This window comes from Erinaceus europaeus, chromosome 2 (assembly GCF_950295315.1).
Source record: "Erinaceus europaeus chromosome 2, mEriEur2.1, whole genome shotgun sequence".
Lineage (NCBI taxonomy): Eukaryota > Metazoa > Chordata > Mammalia > Eulipotyphla > Erinaceidae > Erinaceus > Erinaceus europaeus.
In genome coordinates, this window is record NC_080163.1 from 118,830,518 (window position 1) to 118,851,345 (window position 20,828).

Below are 20,828 nucleotides of genomic sequence, written 5' to 3' on the forward strand. Positions count from 1 at the left end.
TTGAGTGCAGCCCACAGGCAGCTGGTGGTCAGTGAGGTAGCAGTGTTGGAAAGGGGGATAAGACTTCCCTCTAAAGCCTATGTCCTCATAGGGGCCACTTCAAAGGACACCCAAAGCCACATAAAGGACAAGGATTTGCCCTTGTCTCCTGGGAAGTAGCTGGTGGATCCTGTCCAGCCCCTTCTTCCTGCTGTGTGAGTGTAGAGTCCACATTTCTGGAGACCAGGTCCCCTGAGCCCAGGCTGGTCACCCAGCCACTTCCTGCTCCCCCCCAATGGGCCAAGTAGGGGCGGTTACTCCCAGGATCACTGCTCCTGTCATTCTCATGTGTCCAATTATTCCCTGTGCCACTGCTTGTCCCTGGGCACACACCTCCCCTGTCCCATCTCCTCCTGCTCATCTCCAGGCTGGTGTCCAGTCACGGAGTCTAATTCTGAGATCCTGTATCAGATGTAGCCACTTGTGGTTCTCTTTAAATACTTGCCATCTGCCTACCTGGGGGAAGCTAGCAGGGACCCTCCAACCAGCATGAACACACACTGGCTTCCAGCTGCTCCATAGGGCAGAGGCAGCCCTGTCGATGACACAGGGGCTGGGAGCTGTGCTGCTCTCAACTCTGCAAGCCAGGTCCCTTTTAGGTCCTGGGAAGCTAGGGATATTCTTCTTGAGTCCTACCCCCCTCCCACAGCTCTCAGCTCAAAGGATCCTCCCAGAAGTTGGCAGGACCCAAGGGTGGGTCCCTCAGTGTCAGTTGTACCCCTCTGTGGCCACTCAACGACAGGCTCCAGGACAGGCAGGTGTGTGTGTGTGTGTGTGTGTGTGTGTGTGTGTGTGTGTGTGTGTGTGTGTGCCCTATGTATCTCATGTTTGTATGTGGGGCTCTAAGACCATGTGGGAGCTGCTAGGTGGCCAAGCCAGCTGGAGGATGCTGCCACCTGGCGGCCAGGCAGGGGCCTTCCTTGAAGAGGATGTCTTGGTGCAGTGGAGTGTAGGTAGCAAGTTGGCTGTACTTGTCCCAGAAGAAAGAACAGTGAGAGTGGGTGAGGAACTCAGGGAGGACAGGGGGTGGGCTGGTGGGAGGACAGATGCCACAAGTAAGGCTTTTTGCAAAACAGTGGGAATGTATTTGACACGATGAACTCCCCGGAAACCTTGGGTAGCCACGTTTCTATTTACAGCTCTAAAAAGACAACCTTAGTGGCACATAGCACCTTCTAGAGAGGCGATCCTGGCACATTTGGTCTCTTTTCCAACATCTAAATAACAGCTTTTGGCATACACATTGTACCTAGCATGAAATTGGAAACCAGGAGACAAGCCCATGACACCTGGAGACACCTAAGGACAGAAAGACATCTCACCTGCCTGCCAGCCCACTTGAAGATGGAGTTCTGTAAAAAATGAGGTGCAGAGGACTCTGGGGTCACCTCAATGCTGGAATGCCTCCCAGGAGGGGCTGTACTACACCTGACCCCACACTGATCCTCTATCCCCATCCAGTATCCACCCTATAAAAAAAAAAATCTGGGGAAACTGTATTCACATTATAGTATGAAAATAGCACCAGAAGCTTCAAATTGCTGATACTTGCAGCCCAGAACTGCATGTAGGAGAAGGCTCTAGAAAGGGCAGCCACACAGGCATGAGCAGGGGCTACAGTTGATAGGGAGAACCCGGGGAGCTGGCAGATGAGCAGCATTCTCCACGTTCCTGATGGGAACCGGCTCCCTGGGCCAAGGTGCACTGGACACCAGCCGCAGTGACCCTGTGGTCAGAGGCCTATTGTGCACTTGAGGATAATCAGCCCACAAACGGGCCCTGATCCCACATATTTCTAAGGTCACTTCCAAGCATCAGCAGCAACAGGGCTCAGAGGGACCCCACCACCATCTGCCTCAACTCACTTCTCAGCTAGAAGACATGGGAGGGAGGGGTGCTGTGCAAACCTTAGGAAGAGAGGTTAGACAACAGGGTACATGGGCCTCAGGTGAGAGTGAGATGCTCTCTCTTCAAGTTCTTAGTATCAAGAAAATAGCTGCATGGTCTCAAAGGGGCTGCAGTGGGCTTACCTTCACACTCACTTTCTAGTTAGAAAGGCATCAGGCCCTGTCCCAAACATCACAGTCTCAGCTCTAACATAAAAATATTAGCATTTGCACAATCAGTGAATTAAAGCAGATAAGGCCACCCAGAGTCTTGTCTCAGAGGACTGGAGCCCACCAATATGGGTAAGGCCCTCATAGGACCCCCTTCCCCTCATCTGCTGCTTCCTTTCCCCAGCTCTGCTCTTAGAAAGGAGCTGTCATTTATGGATTACTCAGAAGTGTCCTTCTTTAAAGGGATCTTGAAGCCAGTCAGTCTCTGCCCAAAGAGTTGGCTGAGGAGGTGGTTCTGGGACTCGACAGTCTGACAAGCATGGGGGATGGTGGGGCTGGCACCAGGGACCACTCCGCATCTCTTGGTGGGTTTGTGCAGGGGTCTGGCCTGGGGAAAAGCCTTGCCAAGCCCTCCAGGTCTGCAGTCCCCATGGGCAAGGGCTGGCTCTCTTTTTCCTTGCTCTGAGGGCCGCAGTGGTATCCGGCTGCTATGACTATTGGGCCTGGGCTTGGGGATCACACGGCTAGGAGTGGCCTGCTTTCGAGGGGCTCGGGTGGGTTTCTCAGGGGCTGAGGAGGCTCTTCCCATGTTTCCTCCAGCCTCACTTTTTGTAGGCCCTTGTGCCCGGCCCTTTCTCTTCCCATTGGCCTCTCTGTCTTCTCTGGAGCCCAGGTTCCCCTGGTCCCCAGCTTCCCTTGGCCCCCTGGGGTAGCTCTTGGCTGGTGCTTGAGGAAGCAGCTTGTCTGGCTTCGGGTTCTGGCTTGGGCCATCAGGTTTGGCAGGGGTGGTGGCTGTTTCACTTTGCAAGGGCCCACTGGCCAGCTGGGGCTGGCTGCCACCAGCTCTCTGGGTGCCATGTTGTGGGCCTCCCCCACCCTGGGAGCTGGAACCTGGCTTGACCTTGAGGGTAGTGGGCTTCACCTGGTCCTCAGCACTGGGAGCTGGCTCTGTGGGTACAGGATTCCCTGTGCTCTTTCTGGGCTGTGCTGGGAACTTGGGGGCTTTGCTGGAGATGGGCCAGGTCCACTTGTCCTTTGACAAACTCTGGAAGCCCCCAGGCTTGGTGGCATTGCTCTTGTGGGAGGATGCCCCTGTCTCCCCCTCAGGCGCCACACGACAGGTGAACACTTGCTTCTCCTTCCGGAGCAGGGAGGGGACACCTTTGCCAGGATCACTGGGAGTCCTGCGTTTCCTCGAGGGCAGACCAGCAGATCCCCTCTCCTGTCCTCTCAGGCCTATGGTCCCTGGCTGGGGCAGGGGCTCCTCCAGAGAGGGAGCCTGTTGGAGAACAGGCTGGGGGCCTCCTGTGGAGGTCTCATTCTCTGAGCTTTCTGGAACTTCATTCAGTTGCTGATACCCTTTGCTGTCCATCGAGGTGGCTGGGAAGGGAGACAGAGGAGGGGGTAGGAGCTCCTGTAACTCAACCTGTAAGTCAGCCTTGTGGTCTGGGTTACCCATCCTATCTCTTGGCTTCTCTGGGGTTCCCAGCTGCCCTTTAGGGGTGCCAGAAACCACTTCTGGGCAGGACTGGAGAAGGGCCGCAGGGGTCCCCTCAACCACAATGGGGCCGCCGCACTGCGACAGCAATGGGGGCCCACTGGACACAGCCACCTTGCATCGTTTGCTAGGCATCGGTGGGGCCTGGTGCTGAGGACCCCTTGGCCGGTGTACCCTGCGCACCGGGCAGGGCTTATGGCCCCGCCTGCGGTGCTTGGCCATGTGCCGGTCGAATTGTTCCTTCTTGGCAAAGGTATAGTTACAGGTGCTGCAGGCAAAGGAGCGACGGCTGATGTGTGTGACGGCAGCGCAGAGCTCACAGGTGAAGAGCGGCGTCTGCGGCAGCTCCCGCTCTGTGTGGTCCCTGTGTGCTTCCCCCAGGTGTGTGCGCAGCTCGCTGAGCTCGGAGTACACACGCGGGCAGAGAGGGCACAGGTACACGCGCTGTGGGCTGTGCACCGCTAGATGGCGCTGCAGCTTGAAGGGCTTGGGGAAGCGCTTCCCGCAGTGGTGGCAGTCCCTGGAGGGGTCCCTGCAGTCCTGGTGCATCGCTACCGATGGATCCAGGGGCTCAGAGAGGCTGTCAGGGCTGGGCACAGTGGGTGGGCTGCCTTCGTGAGGAGCATCACTTGGGGCAGCTCTCTCCCCTGGGAATTCTCTCTGGGCTTCTGGTTCTGGTCCAGAGGCCTCTCCCTGACCACTGGAAGACTGATCTGGGTGGGGTCTGGGTGCTGCCCCCAGGAGACTGCTCAGGAAGTCTGTCACTGCACAGTCTCCCTCCCAACCATGGGATGAGTCCCTCAGGGACCTGCGCGCCAGTCCTCTTCGGGCAAAGCGCACTGCGTGCTCTCTCAGGTGCTCATTGTACATCCAGATGTCTGCCACCTCCTGCAGGCACATGCCGCAGGCCCAGGGCCCCTGGCGACCCTGCAGGTGTTTCTGCCGCAGGTGCTCCTGCAGCCTCTCACGTGAACCAAAGTGCCGCTGCACACACAGGTAGCAGGTGGGTGGTGGGGAAGGGCTGTGGACCAGCAGATGCACGTCTAGCTCCCCAAGGCCACCAAAGCGTCTGAAGCACACCCGGCACTTGTGGGATCCCCGCCGGGCTTGGGGGCTCCTCCTGGCTCCTGCTGCCTCCTTTGGTTCCTGAGGCCCCAGGCTACTGGCTGTGGTCTTCAGGTCCAGGAAGCTCAGGCTCGGGAGAGCTATAGGGGCATCCTCCTCACAGGCACCCAGGAAGCACAGATCCTGCATTTCCAGGGCCTGGAGATCCATAGCACCTCCAGGGAGACCTTCAGCATAGCCCTCCCGTTCCAGGTCAGGGGGCTCAGGGCTCTCATCTCTGAGAGAAGAGGGAAGTTCCTCAGTGGGGGCCCGAAGATCCAGACCCCTCCAGGCCGCTGGGACCATGTGCAGCTCTGGGATGTTTTCAGCCAGGTGGTCCTGGGTGCAGGGGGAAATGGGCCTCTCAGCCCTGGGGTTGGTCTCCAGGGCCCACAGGTTGGGACTGGGTGCCCAGGGGTCAATGCCTGGCACCTTGCTGCTGAAGAAATCATCTAGGAGGAAGGACTGGGGAAGCCCTGTGGCCTCTTCACCCCATGGGTCCTCGTGGGACAAACAGAGTGAGCCTGAGTCACTGAGATCTGTGGCTAGGTGGGTGGGGGATAGAGGGGCACTTCCCTCAACCTCAAAGAAGAGCTCTGGAGGTGGAGGGGGCTTTGGCTTTTTATGGCGTTTCCCATAGACACGAGGGTTCTTCTTCCGGGTCAGACGGGTACCCAGAGGGAAGAGCTGAGAAAACGAGGCTTCATCATCAAAGATGCTCTCACGGTCTCCAAGGTCTGAGTTGGGGGATTCTTGGGGGGTGCTCTGGAGCTTCTGAGCCTTGTCTTCTGAGCAGGAACTCCTGCGTCTGCTGCCTGGTTCAGAACTACAAGTCTCAGGAGGATCTGAGGAGTCCAAGGAGGGCTCAGGTACCCCCCAAATGCCTTGCCTTGAGCAGCTGTTCCTGGCTACTTCATTATCTCCTGCAGAAAACATCCTGACCTTCTGTGTTTGGTCTTCGGAGATGACTTTTGTCCTGGACTCTCTCTGCACCACACTCCCCTTTGCCAAGTCTGTCTTCTGTGCCTTAGGCTTTTTCTTTTGAGGTGCACCTGCTACCTTCTTTGGATGGGCCACCCAATCCCTAGGTGACTTGGGTGCCACCACCTCTGGGTCTGTTCCTACTGCTGCCTCCTCTACTGTCACCCTGGACCCTGTGTTTATGTGAGGTGGTAGTGTAACACCAGCTTCCTGCCCCAACTCCAGTGGGCCCAGGGGACAGGCCATCACGGTTGATGGATTTGAGCTGCTTCTATCTGAAATCACATCAGGAGAGACTGGAGGGCTGCTCTCCTCCTGGAACCTCCGTGCTCTCAGCTTTCTTGCTCTCGGATTTGATTTCCTCTTCAACTCTCCAGGGAAGCTTGCCTGTCCCCTGCCCTGCCTCTGGCTTCCTCTCTCTGCCTCTTTGGAACACAGCTCCTTCTTCTCCAGTCTGTCAGCTTTCCTGAGTTCTGCCGGCTTCACATCCACCCCTTGCCTGACCAGGTCTGGGGTGTGCAGTTCCTGGCTGGGCACACAGTCAGCTGTTCCCAGTATACGAGGTCTCCGTCTTGACCCTTGTGACACTTTTGGTCTCTGTGTGTCCAACAGCTCCATGGAGCTCTGCTTTGATTTCTTCACAGGTGCCCTGCGGCATTTCTTCCTGGGGGTTTCTCGAGGCTGGGAGGCGGCTCTCTGGTGGATCCTGTGCTTCCTGGCTCGGTGGCGGCTCAGGCCTGGGCTGGAGCGGAAGGAGGCAGAGCAGACCTCACAGATATTGGGCCACCTACTAGGGGCTTGCTTTTTCTGGAGGCTGTTCCCTGTGGATGCAAGCTGCTTCTTCACATCATCAGGCTTGAAGGGGTCCTCCTTATGTGTCTGGTGACTGTGCCTGAAGCTTTCAGGGGTGTTGGGGCTGGAGTCTTGGGGAGAAGTGACTCTGCCTTGGTGGAGCTCTGTGGAAGGGTCAGTGGCTGATAGGCCTCTGGGGCCAGCTTTGAGAGCTCTTGTGTCAGAGTGTCCACTCCTTGGTTTCTCCACAGTCTCCTGTCTCTGGAGGCTGGTTGCTGCCTCACCACTGGAACAAAGACAGGCATCTGGCCCCTTGGGTCCCGATGTGGAAGAATCATAGGGCACAGCAGTGACACTTGGGCCTTCTCTGTGGCCAAGACAAACATTGTTGCTTGGGGGGTCAGAAGAGGGAGCCTTGCGCATCTCATTGGGGCCACTGTGGAGTGGGGCTCCTCTGCAGTCGGGGTCTGACTGACTGGCTCCAGGGTTTCTGACAGCTTCCATGTCATCTATGGCTGGTATGCTGGGTGGAGCAGTGTCTTCCATGGTCAGGGAGCTGGTCCTTGATGGGGAAGATCTGGGTCTCTCTCTTCTGGAATCTTCTATGGCTCTGTACATGCTGTCTTCAGGGTGCTCCCCTACAAGAACGGGTTGGCATTTGGGAAGGTCTTCAAGGGGGCTGCTGTCACAGAGAAGGGGACTGGCCAGGCTTCCCTTGAGACCACCAGGGCTTGTTGTAAAAAATGGTGAGATTTCAGGGTCTCCCTCAGCTCCAGCATCTGTGGGATCTTGGGTATGACAGACCCTTTTCTGAGGTGTCCAGGCAGGAGAAGAGGCTGGAAGATGTAGTGGGCTGTCAGGGTGACCCCAGGAATGTGGATGGTCTTCTGGCAGCTGCTGTTTCAGGCTGCAGGGGATGGGGGTGACTTCAGAAGTGGGTGAGGGCAGACCACTGCCCTGGCCTAGAAGGAGGGGAGCTGAATTTGCCCATGAGAACAGCAGATGCTTCTCGAGGTTGGGGCTGGTCACCTTGTCTGGGGCTCGACCCTCGAGTCTGTCCTGGGCATGGGAGGCCCCCAAGCATGGCATGGATGATTCCCGACTGGAAGAGGTAGGGCTTGGGGTGGCCTTTTCCCCAAGACCCAAGACTGTCCTGCCTCCCTGGAGCTGCCTCTCAGGCTGGCCTGCACACTCTGCTGGCTTTGTGAGTATGGCTTCGGGGTTGGCAGTGATTGTGCTCAAGTGATCTGCACCCCCTGGGTTTACCCAGTTTTGCTGCAGCTGATTGGCTCTACCTTGACCCATGGGTTCCTCCATCTGTTCAGGCAAGTCCAGATGTCCCTCTGCCTCTGGCCTTAGCTGCTGTGTGGTCTCTGCAGAGCCAGCTGCCACCTGCACATGTCCCTGGAAGCCCTGGGCAGGACTTTCTGCCCTCTTCTCATTTTCTTCACTGTCCCTGTCCATATCCGAGAGGCTGCTGTGCTGAGAAGTCCAGGTGCTAGTGTGTGAGGAACCTTGTGGGCTTTGGGGTTCCTTCTCTTCTGCTGCTCTGGCCACCAGGAGCTGGAGCTGATGGAGGGGGCTGGCCCCTGGGTGCTGGTGCTCTCTGCCAGGACTGGAATTGTGCACACATGCAGGACTCAGCACAGATTGAATGCCCACTTCCATGCCCTGGGGAGCTGGGCTGGGGGAGACCTCTAAAAGGGCCAACTCTTCCTGACCCTCAGAACTTCCTTCTTTGGACCCACCTGCATGGCTTACAGAGGGCCCTTGGGGGACCTTATTGTGGTGAGCATCAGAAAGTGAGGGGGAATCCAGAGACAGACCCCTGACACCCTGAAATACCAAGTCAGGTGTTGGATGGACAGCAGGGCTGCTGAATGCCTCAAGTGCAGGTGAGTCTTGACAGGGCTGCGAGAAGTCTGCCTTGGCATGTTCCCTGCCCTCCTGGTTTGGGCTACACTTTGCTGAACTACTCATGTCCACTGGGGACAGAAGCAGCTTTCCAGGGATGGACAGACATATGCTTGGGCAGATCCCACAGCCCTCCTCTGCCTCAGGGTCCCTTGCTCTGGAGGCCACGCTGGGGGACAGGGCTGCTTCTGGATGTAATGGGGCCCACTGCTGCGGGCTTCCCGAGCTTTGCATGGTGACTACAGTGGTGTCTGCCCCTTCTGAGAGTGGACTCAACCCCTCAAGGTTGTTGAGGGGAACAGAAGGTGTCCTGGCAGGTGATGTGGCCTGGGCTACAGGCAGAGGGGCATCTGCTTGCTCTGCTCCACTCTGTTTGGGGACCTGGGACACATCTTTACTTGTCTGTAGCTGACTTTCTAACTCGGTGACCAATTTTTTGATCTCCAGTTCATGCTCAGACAGGCCGCTCACCAAGTTGATGTCACATGGGCTGACCCTGCCTGGCAGGGGGGATGGGCAGGAGGCTCTTGTCCTTTCACTGGGACACTTCCCATGGAGGTCCATTTCCCCTGAGGGGTTAGGAAAATGACTAGGTAGCACTGGGGACACATCCTCTAGTAAGGCCCAGCCCTTGTCAGGCAGGAACGGGGAGCATGGAGGGTCTAGATGGGGTTTCCTTGGGGGACTGCCACCTGTAAATGGGAAGTGGGTATCCCCATCTCCAGTCAGGTTAAACCCATCCTTGGGCAGCCCTGGGAAAAGGGGCATAGACTCCAAGGTCAGGGGCAAGTCCACTCTGTCTGGGTCCGTATCCACTGTGGAGGAGTTTTGAGGTGATGTTGGCTGGAAGGGTCTGGGGAGCTCACTGTCCTGGCAGAGGTGCTCATGGTTTGCTGGTGGAGGATCTGGAGTTCCAGATTGGGAGTACAGGTCTTGGTGGAAACAACCAGCCAGATCTTTGGGTCCAGAAAACAGTTTTCTGGGGGTTCTGCTGTAGGACAGGGGTTCTTTTTTAGTAACTGGAGCCCCCATGGAGCCACCACAAAAGACAGGAGGGTCACAGCCAAGATTGAGGCTCATTGAGAATAAGGTACAGGGGTCAGGGTGGGCAGTACTGGTAGCATGAACTGCTGGTACCGCCAGTTCTTCTGATGGGCACTCAGGGGTGTCCTCTCTGTGTTGGGAGACTGGGAAACTTGGCTGACTGCTTACATCTGGTGCCTCTGAGCTCCCGATGGACTCTTTGGTGTCCTCTCTGCCAGGCTGTGGTCCCATGGAGCCTGGGGGACAGGCGCTTCCTCCCACACATGTGGCTGGTGGAGAAGAACTCAAAACCTCTCTGCAGAGTTTTGGTGTGTCAGGGGGAAATTCCTCAGCAGTTTCAGGGAACACGGTCTTCTGGGGGGAGTTCCGTGGTGGATGATTTCCTTCTGGGATCTTGGTGCAGGTGGGAACCTGTTCAAGATGCTTGGAGGGCACCAAGCTGCAGTCAGCATCCTGGGGACCCCTCTCCCCAGAGTCTGCTCTGGCTTCTGGGCTTCCAGTAGGAGGCAGGGCCTCTGATCTCTGGCTGGGGCCTGGGTCAGGCCTGCTGAGTTCCTCTGGGTTCAGGGAGTCCCCGTCCTTCCTTGCTCCCTGCCTTCTGGTTTTCTGCCCCTTTTTCATCTGTGGGAGACCCAGGGGCAAACCCACTTCCTTCTTTTTCTTCTCCCCTCGGCGCCACCGCCGCCGGCAGCCCTGACGGGGGCGGCCACGGAAGCCAGGGCCCTGGGTCCAAAGGTTCTCATCCTCCTCAGACTCTGAGGCGGAGTTGTGATCCTGAGCTTGGTCTTTGGCAGGTTGCTCAGGATCCAGGGAGAGGCAGAGGCTGGGGCCATGCTGGTGCCGCTGGTTCTTCTGTTGCAGAATCTTGTGGATGAGCTCTTTGCTCCAGGTGCCACCACGTGTCCTCCTCCTGCAGGGCTCCCTCCCAGAGGCCAGGCGTCGGAGACGCTTGGAGCTTCGGGTTTCTGTGGAGGGGGTCTGGTGGCCTGGGTTTGGATGGCTCTTGGGGTTCTGGGTTCTGAGTTCCCGGGCGTGGCGCTGGGGCTGCTTGGCCTGGGGGCCCTTCCTCCGTGGCCTTAGGCGGCTGACTCTGGAACCCCTGCCTGGCATCTGGGTGGTGCGAACTGTGTCAAGCTCTTTCTGGAGTAACTTGAACCGCTTTCCTCTCCTCTGCTGTCTTTCTAGGCCCAATCCATTGATGTCTACTGGACCCAGGGAGCGGGTTTGGGGTCTGCTCCGGGCTGGGGAGACCTGGTTCTCAGGGTGGGAGGCCTGCGTGGTAGCTTCTGCATGTGGCCGGGGTGGGGCCTTGTTCTCAGGCAGTGCCCCCAGTCTAGTCTTGGGGGCTTGGCTTCTGGGGCCAGAAGGCTCCTCATCAGTGAAAACATCAATGAAGCTGCTGTCAATCTCGGGGGTGTCCGACTGGTACTCCAGGCCTTTGAGTGCCTCAGTGATGAGGCTGTCCAGTTTGGCCTCATCCTCTAGGTCCAGATCGGCAGCAGGGAGTGTGAAGGGGACAATGGCTAGGCTGGGCAATAAGCCAGGTTTCAGGGGGTCATCCTTTCCATTAGTTTGGGGGTCCCCACCCAGCAGGAGGGGTACTGTCCTGGTATGTTGGAGCAGGCTGGGGCTCCCTCTGGCTGCTGCCTTGGGGGTGGTGGGTGGCGTGGGGGGCCCTGGGGACTGTGTGGGGCCATCCCGGGGCCAGGCTAGGAGCAGGCCACAGAAATGCCGGTGCTCCAGGAAGGTAGCCAGGCTGCTGTAGTTGCGGTCACACTGCTTGCAGGTGAGCAGCACATCCAGCTGGTCCAGGCTGGCGCTGCTGAGTGGGAAGTGGTGATCAGGGTAGGGGGGTGGTTCCCGAGGGAAGCCCTCCAGTGCTCCCTGGCTTACCCTGGTGCCTGTGTCTGGGTACGGAGCCTCTTCCAGGCACTTGAAGGTGTCCTTAGCCCCCATCCCATTGGTGGAGAAAGGGAAGGCCTTGACTGGTTCTGGCTGGTGGTGGATAGGGAGACCATGCAGGTGTGGAGGTTCAGGAGATGGGAAGGAGTTACTGGCCTCCTGGTGGTGGGTAGAAGGGTGGAAGAAGGCTGGAGCCCCGAGGGGGCCGGAAAGCTGACTGTCTTCAGAGCTGGGATTGGCAGGGCTGCAGGAGGGTGGTGACAGGGAGGAGCAGGTACTGCCACCAGCTGTGTTGGTGGCAGGGGAGGGCAGTGGGGACTCACTGGGGGAGGCTGCCACCCCTTGGGGTGGGGGTAAGCCAGTGGGACCTCGTGGGGAGACCTGGGGCTGAGCCACCCCAAAGAACAAGGTCTGGGTTCCAGGGTCTTTAGATCCATTGTAGGGAAAGAGCCCAGGGGGGCTGCCATGCTGACTGGGGCTGGTTCTCAGCATCATCAACTTCTCCCCTGGCCCCGTGGTGCCCAGGGCTCCCTGGCTGCCCTCTTGCCACTCTGACACCTCTGGGGAGAAAGGCAGCTGGCTCAGCATCTCCATCGGGTGGTGGGTGCTGGGTGCAGCAGCTGGCATCCCCTGGGACCAGGGTATTGGGGGACTTTGAGGGAGGCTGAGTTGCTGGTCAGGATTGAGCTGGCTCTCAAAGAACATACCCCTTGTGGTGGCCGATGGGCCCAATGCAGGTGTGGGGTAAGGGGCTGTGGTGGAGTCCCACAGCTGGGGCAGTTGGGTAGGTAGAGGCCCAGGGGCAGCCAGTTCTGTGTCCAGAGACTTGGGGTTGGTGCCCACCCTGCTGGCTCTGGGAAAATGCCTCTGGGGTAAAGAGTTTGGAGGCCCCTGGGGGGTCCCCAGTCTGTCATGGGCAGAAGGTGGTATCTCAGGAAGTCTTTTGCTCAAGTTCTTGTGCAAACTCTCTGGGAAGGTGGGCCTACTTCCTGAGAAGTGGTTGGGGGGTGGGGGAGCAGCACCGACTTCAGGGAGAGCTCTGTTGAGGTCCCCAGGGGGATAGCAGGGTGGAAGTGGGGGAGCAGGCCATGTTCCTGGGGGCTGGTGGAAAGCAAACACTAGGGTCCCCTGGGTGTACCCATGCCTAGCTGTGTCCTTAGGGAAGGGTTTGGGGCTGGCCCCATGCAGTGCTGGGAAGGGGTACTCAAAAGAGACCACCCCAGAGTTGCTACCATCAGGAAAGGACTCAGGCTCTGCAGGGGACATCCCAAAACTAGCACCTGGAAAACTGTTTTCAGCAGTGGGGGTCCAGGAGTCAGCTCCGCTAGCCTGAAATTCCAAATAGGAGGCTGGCCTGCAGGGGCTGGTGCCCCCACTTGGGGGGGCCCTTAAGGGTGGGGGTCCAGGCGTGGTGCTTGGTGAGGTATAGTTGGTGGAGGTGAAGCTGGAGGGGGGCTCTTGAAAGCACCTCTGGAAGTTGAGCTCTTCGGGGCCAGGAGGAGCCTCAGGTCCTGGAAGATGGGGTCTGAGCTGGGTTCTGCTTCCTGGCCTCCGGGCATCCCCTGCATCTGGAAACTGGGGGTCCTCACATTGTAACCCCTCAGTGGTATTTTCCAGGACAGGCCTATCTCTGGAGCCAACGATGCTCAGACTGTACAACTGTTGGGGGCTTTCCCCAAGTCTTCCTGGCCGTCGAGTGTGGGTCTGTACCTGGCCCATCCCTGGGAGGGCCTGGGGGCTCTCACTTTTCTCAGGGGAACTCAGAGACTGAGTTCTTGGGAGCAGGGCTTTGGGTTCCACTTCTCGAGTCTTGGCAGGCTGCACTGCCTGGGCCCCGATGTCTGCCTCCCTCAAGGCCTCCACAGTCCTGCTGGTCCCCCTGTCCTCATCGGAGGGGTAGGAGGAGTCCCCCATGACATGTACTGCAGGACAGAGCTGCAGTTCTCCAGTCATGGTTGGGGGTGGTGCTCTGAGGGGCTGCTTCCCGGGCATGACCCCTCCTTTCCTGTTGCTAAGAGGATGTGCTGGTCTGATGGGGGCCATGGGGAGCAGGCTGGGTGGCCATCCTTGCCCCTTGTGGAGCCCTGGAGAAGCTGGTGGTCATGGTCCTGAGTGAAGTCTGAAAAAGAAGGACAGAAGTGGATAGGGGCAGTTGGGCTATTCCATGGTGACTGGGGTGGGCTGGAGGGGGAAAAGGGTCCTACCGACTGAGAAAGGGGGTGGTGTGGTGTGACGAGGGAAGGGTGGTGGCCTGGGAGGTGGTGCAGTGGCTTGAATGTTGGATTTAAGTCAGAGGTCCCAGGGCTGGGTGGTGCCTTACCTAGTAGTAAACACATTACTACAGGCAAGGACCTGAGTGCAAGTCTCTAGTCCCCACCTGTAAGGAACAGTGAAGTAATGATGCAGGTGTCTCATATTCTCTCTTCCTCTCTGTCCCCCTGTCTGCCTCTCTCTCTTGTTCTCTTGTTCTCCTTTGTCTCTATAATGAAAAAAAAAAAGACTCCTGGGAATAGTGGAGTTACAGTACAGACACCAAACCCCAGTGATATCCCTGGTGGCAATAAGTATATAAATGACTAAATTAAAAAATAATAAAAAATTAAAAGTATGTCATCCTAAGTTTGATCTCATGCTTCACATGTGCCAAATTGATATTCTGATTCTCACTCTCATATTAATAAAATAAATAAATCTTAAAAATAAAGTAAAAGTATGGCTTGGGAGGTATTACCGTGCTGGACTATCAAGCATGTGCTCCTAAGTTTGATCCCTGGCACCACATGTTCCAAGACCATCACAGTGTTTCTCTCTCTGTTTCTATAATTAATCAATAATAATTTTTAAATATTTTATTTGTATTATTTTAGACAGGCAGAGAGAAAATGAGAGGGAAGGGGGAGATAGAGAGGGAGAGACACACCTGCAGCACAGCTTCACTGCTCATGAAGCTTTCCCCTAGGGACTGGGGATTTGAACCAGGATCCTTGCACACTGTCATGTGTGTGCTCAATCAGGTGCGCCAGCACCTGGCCCCTATAAATAATAATTTTACGAAATAAAGACAGAAGGTTGGGTAGAGGGGAGATAGAACTGTCTGGAGCCTGAGGGTCCAAGAAGACTTCAGCCCCTTTAGAGTCCTCCTAGGCCCGTGTGACCCATAGAGGTCCCACAGTGGGATGATAGCCACCTGGTGGCCATCTGTGTGATCTGAGACAAAACCCTCGGTGTCAGGAAGGACAGGGAACATTCGCCTGCCCAGAGGAGGGACCTCAACTAGAAGATGAATTGAAGGAAATTCGTAGGTGGGCTGTGGGCAAACTGAAACTGGCCTGAGCTCCCACCTGGTCCTCTGGGCCCTGATCATCATCTGTTCCTTGCCCTGGCTCCCATGCCCTGGGTCTTCTTTCCTGTTCCTGGAGCTGGAATATGTCTCTGTGTCCCACTGAGCAGAATTATTCTGCAGGATTTTGGGGTAGGCATGTCCCAAGTGTCCTGGGTAGGTGTGGTTCTGGTGTTAGCCAGCAGAGGGCACTCTGCTACCCCATCGCAGCCACCACCCTTCTGGGTCCGGCTGGATCCTCTGGACACTGACCCACCCCATCCACCTGGCACCCTTCTCCAATGCAAAAGTCTGGACCCCTCCTCTGGAAATATAATACGGAAGCAGTTGTCAGACACCATAGAGGTCCTGAGCTAAATGTATGCCCCTCAGCCCCCCCTTCCCTGCCCTTAGTCCCCCCTAGAGTTAGTTTCTCCCTGTGACTTTAGAGCCTATATCAGAGGCTTATGGCAAAGATGAAGCAGGTGCTGACCCCTTCTGTGTCCTATGCTCAGGGGCACGAGAGCATGGAGAAGGGGTGGCAAAGGGGCCACACAGGTAGTGGGCTTGAACAGGAAGGAGATGCTCCTTTGTCAGTTGGGGGGCAGCTCTGCTACAGGCCTAGCTCTGGAAAAGGGGATCTGATCTGACCCAGTCCCCCACTTTCTGACCAAGTGGAGTGGAGTAATAAGTTGCTGTCACCTCCCCGCTTCAGACCTCCCAGGGCTAAAGCTGAAGCCCCATTTTAGCCCCTGATAACCAACTTGTGTGTCTTCCTGGGGAGGCCGTGGCAGGCCTGATTGCCATTCTGCACGGAGACGGGAGGAGACAGCCAGGAGGGGAGGTAGGGCATGAGGGCAGCTGAGTAGTCACCAGCCAGTTTACCTACTAGAGGTCCCCTTCATGTACCTGAGATCTGGGGCCTCAGCAATGTTGCTGTACAGCTTCTCGAGGAATGAGGGGTTCTTGGCTGCAATCAGAATAGAAAATGTATCAGAATTGCATGTACTACTTGGTTGTAGGCTGGGGATCTAGGGAGGAACCACCGATGCTCCAGAAAGCCTACCATGGGCCATGAGGATATGGTGGTGGTGGGGATCTGGGGTAGTGTAGTAGATGGCACTGACTGCTTTTGCTGCAGGTTTGAAGATGATCTGACATTTTGGCAAACGTGTGCATAGTCACACAGCCATGCAATTCCCTAATTCAAGGTAACGCTCAGATTCTGCCAAGAAAGACCCTTTCCCCAGGCCCACCAGATATTATGGATGCAAAGATGAATAGATATTCTCATTTCCTCATCTATAAATCTTGTCTACTCACTGTCTCCCACTCATGGTCTGAACTTAACAATGTGTTGTGGAAGTGATTCCAAAGCTCCCCACATAGAAGTTATATCCATTTCCTAACAATTAATAGTATTTCAGAGCATGAACAGAGGCCATATGTCCAGGATGGGCATGCGGAGCTCCATGCTGGGTCATATTGGGCCTTATCAGACATTTTTAGCAAATGTTCAAGGAGGGGCCCCCATGGTGACCCTAAGAAGAGGCGGCGTGGGTGAAAGGTAGATAGCATAATGGTTATGCAAAGAGATTCATGTCTGAGGCTCCAAAGGCCCAGGTTCAATCCCTAAAACCACCATAAGCCAGAGTTGAGCAGTGCTCTGGTAAAAAAAAAAAAAAAATGCAGCAGGCCCATGGTGTGTGCATGTGTGATCTGGACAGGCTGTGGCCCACCCTGCTGTGTTTATAAGCCTGCCTTCCTCCAACGCTGAGCTGACTCCCTCAATCTGTACTGGGTGACTTCTGCTAATGAATTTCACCTTGGAGATCAGTTTCCAAAGATGCTGTGGCTTCTGCTGTACTCTCTCTTGGACCATATGCTCTGGGGGAAGCCAACCCTTTGCTGTGATGACAGCCCTGTGCAGAGGCCCATGCCAGAGGAAGTGCAGCCCTGAAGCAATGTGCTAGGAACCTCCTGGGATGCAGCACCTTCAGCCTGACTGAGCCTTCAGATAAGACTGCTACCCTACTCACATTCTGAGATGGTAAGCCAGAACTACCACCTGAGATGGCTTGATTCCCTGACTCCCAGAAACTGAGAAAAATCATGGTTTATTTATTTAAGCTGCAATCTCTCACATAGCAATAGAGAACAAATCTATTAGTGTGACCCTTTGGTGTTGCTGCAATGTGTGTTCCTCCTGTTAGTGTGTAGGATCCCAAGCTAAAACGTGCATGCTGAGTCACTGCTCCCACCTGGGGCTGGGCAGATGGAACCTGGAGGGAGGAAGACCACAGAAGGTCACCTGGGAACCCTACAAGGATTTTCACTGCAACTTCTTTCTATTCATCATCCACGCATGTACCTACTGCCCACCCATCTACCTATCATCCATTTACCCATCTACCCATCCATCTACACAGACACCGGCCTGCCTATCTATTATTTATTTGCTCACTTGCCATTCACCATTTATATATCCACTCACCCATCCATCTACAACCTATTTGTATCTGATGCTCTGCTAGGCATTGGGCACATAGTGGTGAATGACTGCTTCAATCTCAGCTTCATGAAACTTATTGGAAAACATAGTAAGTCAGGTGGTAACTACTGTGGGAGATAGACAGTATGATGGTTATACAAAAAGATTGTCATGAGGCTCCGAGGTCCCAGGTTCAATTCCCCACACCACCATAAGCCAGAGCTATGCAGTGCTCTCGTGTAAAATAAATGAGTAAATAAATAAATCCTGATGGGGAAAGTGAGGTTCAGAGAGGTGGTATGGTCTGCTCAAGCTGTACAGCACATGCTGAAGTGTACATAGTGGTGAAGTTACGTACAGTGATCCTGTATGCCCCATACTGGACAGAGTGGTTCTTCATTCTTGGGTGACCCTGCCTCCACATGCCCAGTCCATGATCACATAGCCCATTGTCTTCTCCCATCTCCAGGGCAATGGCCGGTTCTACCTCACCAGGGCATGCTATGGGGCTGTCTCCCCAGGCCCCGTCCACACTGCTCAGACCTGTGGCAGGCTCAGGGGCAACGTGTGCTTGGGTCTCAGGTTCCCCCACCTGGGTTCTTGGCAAAACCCTGGTGCCCCACTGGTGTGGGTTTCAGCAGGCCCAGGCTCCTTTTGAAGTCAGGAGATCCAACCCCCTAGATTCAAGCTGCCCCAAGCACCCCCAAGAGCACAGGCATCTCCTTTTCCCTCAGAAATGCTACCTGCCCCCCCTCTGTAACCAGCTGGGCCCCAGGCTCTGGGTAACCCAAGACCAGACCTGCTCCTGGGGTGTGGAGGCAGTGCTTATACCCCACCTTGGTTCTACTCTTGCTCAGGTCTGGTCTCTGCTCTCTTCCTTCCTCCTCATTCTACCTGCCTCAATTCAGGGTTGGCTCTCTGCTGCAGACCTGAGAGCTCCTGCACTTTGCCTTGCTGAGCAGCCAGGCAACTTGGAGTAGGTTTCATGCCTCTGTGGGGGCTGGACTATGTCTTCCAAAAGAGCAGGGCGAGTCCCTAGGTGTGACCTGCTAGAGAGCCAGGTGTTGGCTCTACATGGAGATGTGGAAGGAAAGGGAAGGGACACCTGTCCCTTGTCTACTTGTGCTAGACAGAATGACATGACCTATCTTAGCTGCTATGCTGTAGCCCTGCCCAGGAGACTATAGTCAGAGCTGGATCATTTGAAGGAGGGTAGAACTTCTTACTCTGAGGCAAGTCTTCCCCCCTGGGGACGGGGGTAGTTTCCTTTGCAGGGGAGGAGGCTTCCCAATCCCACAGCCCTGCTCTGCTCTATCTGGGAGGTGTAAACATAGTGTAGCCATGTCTACACCCACCCCAAGGTCCCACTCCCAGTCCTGGACCTAAACAGGAGGCAAGACTGGGCTGCAAGGGCAGTGGAGCTCCAGTGTGAGTCAGGTGAAGATGGGAAACTGTGTGTACCCCCTTCCTATCTGGGACCCCAGCAGCAAGCCTGACCCCTGTTCCCAGCCTCAGAATGCTCTCCAGGGCCCCTCTGGCAGAATCCCCTCCCTGCTACAGGCTGACAATCTGGTGGAGTGGCACTCCCCCCCACACACACATTGCCCCCCAACTCCCTAGAGCCTATACTACCAGTGGTGGGGGGAGTATTGTGGGCAAGGCCAGAAACCCCTACTTGGGTCCTGCTGGGCAGGGGCCTCTGACCAGCTCACCAGAACAAATATAGCTGGAAAAGTGTAAGAACAGCATTTCTTGCCACCCCAGCTATGCCCTAAGGGCACTGCCACCCTCAGGGTGCCCTGTCTCAGTGCAGGTTGGGGCAGCCTCAGTGCCTGAGAGCACAGGAGAGGCTTCAGTTGGTGCTTCTGGCTTCCGCACCCGGCTCGTTTTGACATTTATTTCACAAATACCCCCCCTTTCCTTTGGCTTCAAACGCTACCGCTTTGCTTAGAAAATGCTCTGTTACCTGAGTGCTCAGATAAACTGTTGCAGGTAAAATTATATCTGTGATACAGCCCGGAGGGTACGTTTAAGAATACTGAGTGAATTATCAGCCACATTTATCTTAATTACTTTGGGGAGAGTGGAGGCTGGCGTTGGAGGGGCTGGTGGGTGTCTGTCCTGCCTTATCGGGGTGCATATTTGAGATCCTTTAACAGAAGGGAGATAAGCGCAGCACGTGGAGGAGAAAATGATGTCTTCGAAATGACAGAGTAGCGGTAGCAGGAAAGGGTGGTGCGGATTGGAACTGAAAGACAGGGCCCTGCTGCCAGCAAGAACCCCCCCCCACACACACACACACACATGGTAGTCAGGGTGCCCGGAAACCAGCAGCAACTCTTGAATCCCTGAGCCCTGACTCTCCAGGGGAGGTGGCTCCTCTGTATGCCCCAAGCCCCATCCCTGAATCTTTCACAAGCCCCCTTCCTACCGGGGACCCCACCTGCACAGTCTGACTTGCAGCAGGTTAGACTTGGAATATACCAGGTAGGGGCCAGGGATGATGTAAGGGCTGAGCAGTTTCAAGAAAGGGAGTGGGGCACAGTAGGAGAGTGGACCTGGCTCTCTGCTCCATCAGGTGGGAGGCTGCACCTGAGAGCTCCCAGGGGTCAAAGGTCAGATTCCCAGCCAGGTCAGCTGCCTGCCAGGCTGTCTCCAAAGCTGGCACCAGTAGTTGGGAGGGAAGGGTGAAGCTCTCAAGGGTCTCTGGGACACCTCTCCTGCAGTGGGTATAGGGAAGGGCCATGGAGATGTGGGACCTAAAAGCAATAGGGGTAGGACCTCAATGTTTTCTTTGGTGCTGATCTTTTTGTGCTGCCTAGGGACTTCAGGAGTCTTCGCCACTCTGGTGCCTCCTATCCTTTGTCACCCTCAAGTTGCTCCTCCTGCAGACCTTCCTTCTTTCCTACCCTAACTGCACCTCCCCACCCCCACTCTTCAGAGCCAGCATCAATATCACTTCCAGGAAGTCCTCCCTGACTCAAGCCCCACTACTTGTCCTTGCTTTACAAAGTCCATTTTCTCAAGGGACACTCATGCTGACTCCTCTCTGTCTCTTTCCATCTAGGTGTGGCAAAGACCTGAGGACCAGTCTGACTAGCCCTGTCCTGGCTGGCTGCCTTGTGTAGGCTCTGACCCCCAATACAACCTATGAGAATAAACAAAACACCAGGAGCCATGGGCCAAACCCATGGAGGGAGGTTTCAGTAACTGTCTTCCTGTGGCTCCTGGAGAGGGGCAAAGAAGCCCTGAAAAAGGGTAGTGCCCAGGCCTGTGCTTCGGGAGCAGCTGGCTAGACAAATACCTGACACCTCAAGCAAGAAGGAAGAAGAGGCCAGAGGGAGAGACACTAAGAGGACTAAGGTGGATGCTGGAAGGCTGTGAGCAGTGGGCCTTAATCTGGGTGTCCTCAGGTCTCAGGGTATATTGTATCTCTTCCTTGGCCTAAGAGATCTGGGCTACAGTGATGGTAATGGAGTCTTTCTCCCACTCCCCACTCCACCCCACCCCACCCACCCCACCCCAGGAGCCCTACAGCTCTAGCCACCCTCTCTCCCTAGACACGGGTGAAGATGGAAAAGTCCCTGAGGGTGTCCACTACTTTGCATGACTTCAAGTTTGTGGGAAATATGGTCATCCTTTCCATGTGTGTTCACCATGGAAATCAGCTCTATCCTGGCAACTCTC

At 55.8% G+C, this 20,828-nt stretch overlaps 1 protein-coding gene across 2 annotated transcripts in view; it reads right to left on the reverse strand.

Moving 5' to 3' along the window:
- Nucleotides 1-2,131: 2,131 nt before the first annotated feature.
- The window catches only part of ZNF469 (zinc finger protein 469), a 38,516-nt gene continuing 19,819 nt past the window's right edge, over nucleotides 2,132-20,828 (reverse strand). Inside the window, exons 2-3 of one of the 2 annotated variants that reach the window (XM_060185026.1) lie at nucleotides 15,560-15,620; nucleotides 2,132-13,450 (exon numbers count right to left, since the gene is read on the reverse strand). In XM_060185026.1, coding sequence (XP_060041009.1) covers nucleotides 2,314-13,374 — 11,061 coding nt within the window. In that variant the 5' untranslated portion in view covers nucleotides 13,375-13,450; nucleotides 15,560-15,620 and the 3' untranslated portion in view covers nucleotides 2,132-2,313. The remainder of the gene's footprint in view (nucleotides 13,451-15,559; nucleotides 15,621-20,828) is intronic. The other variant, XM_060185027.1, reaches the window with a different exon arrangement.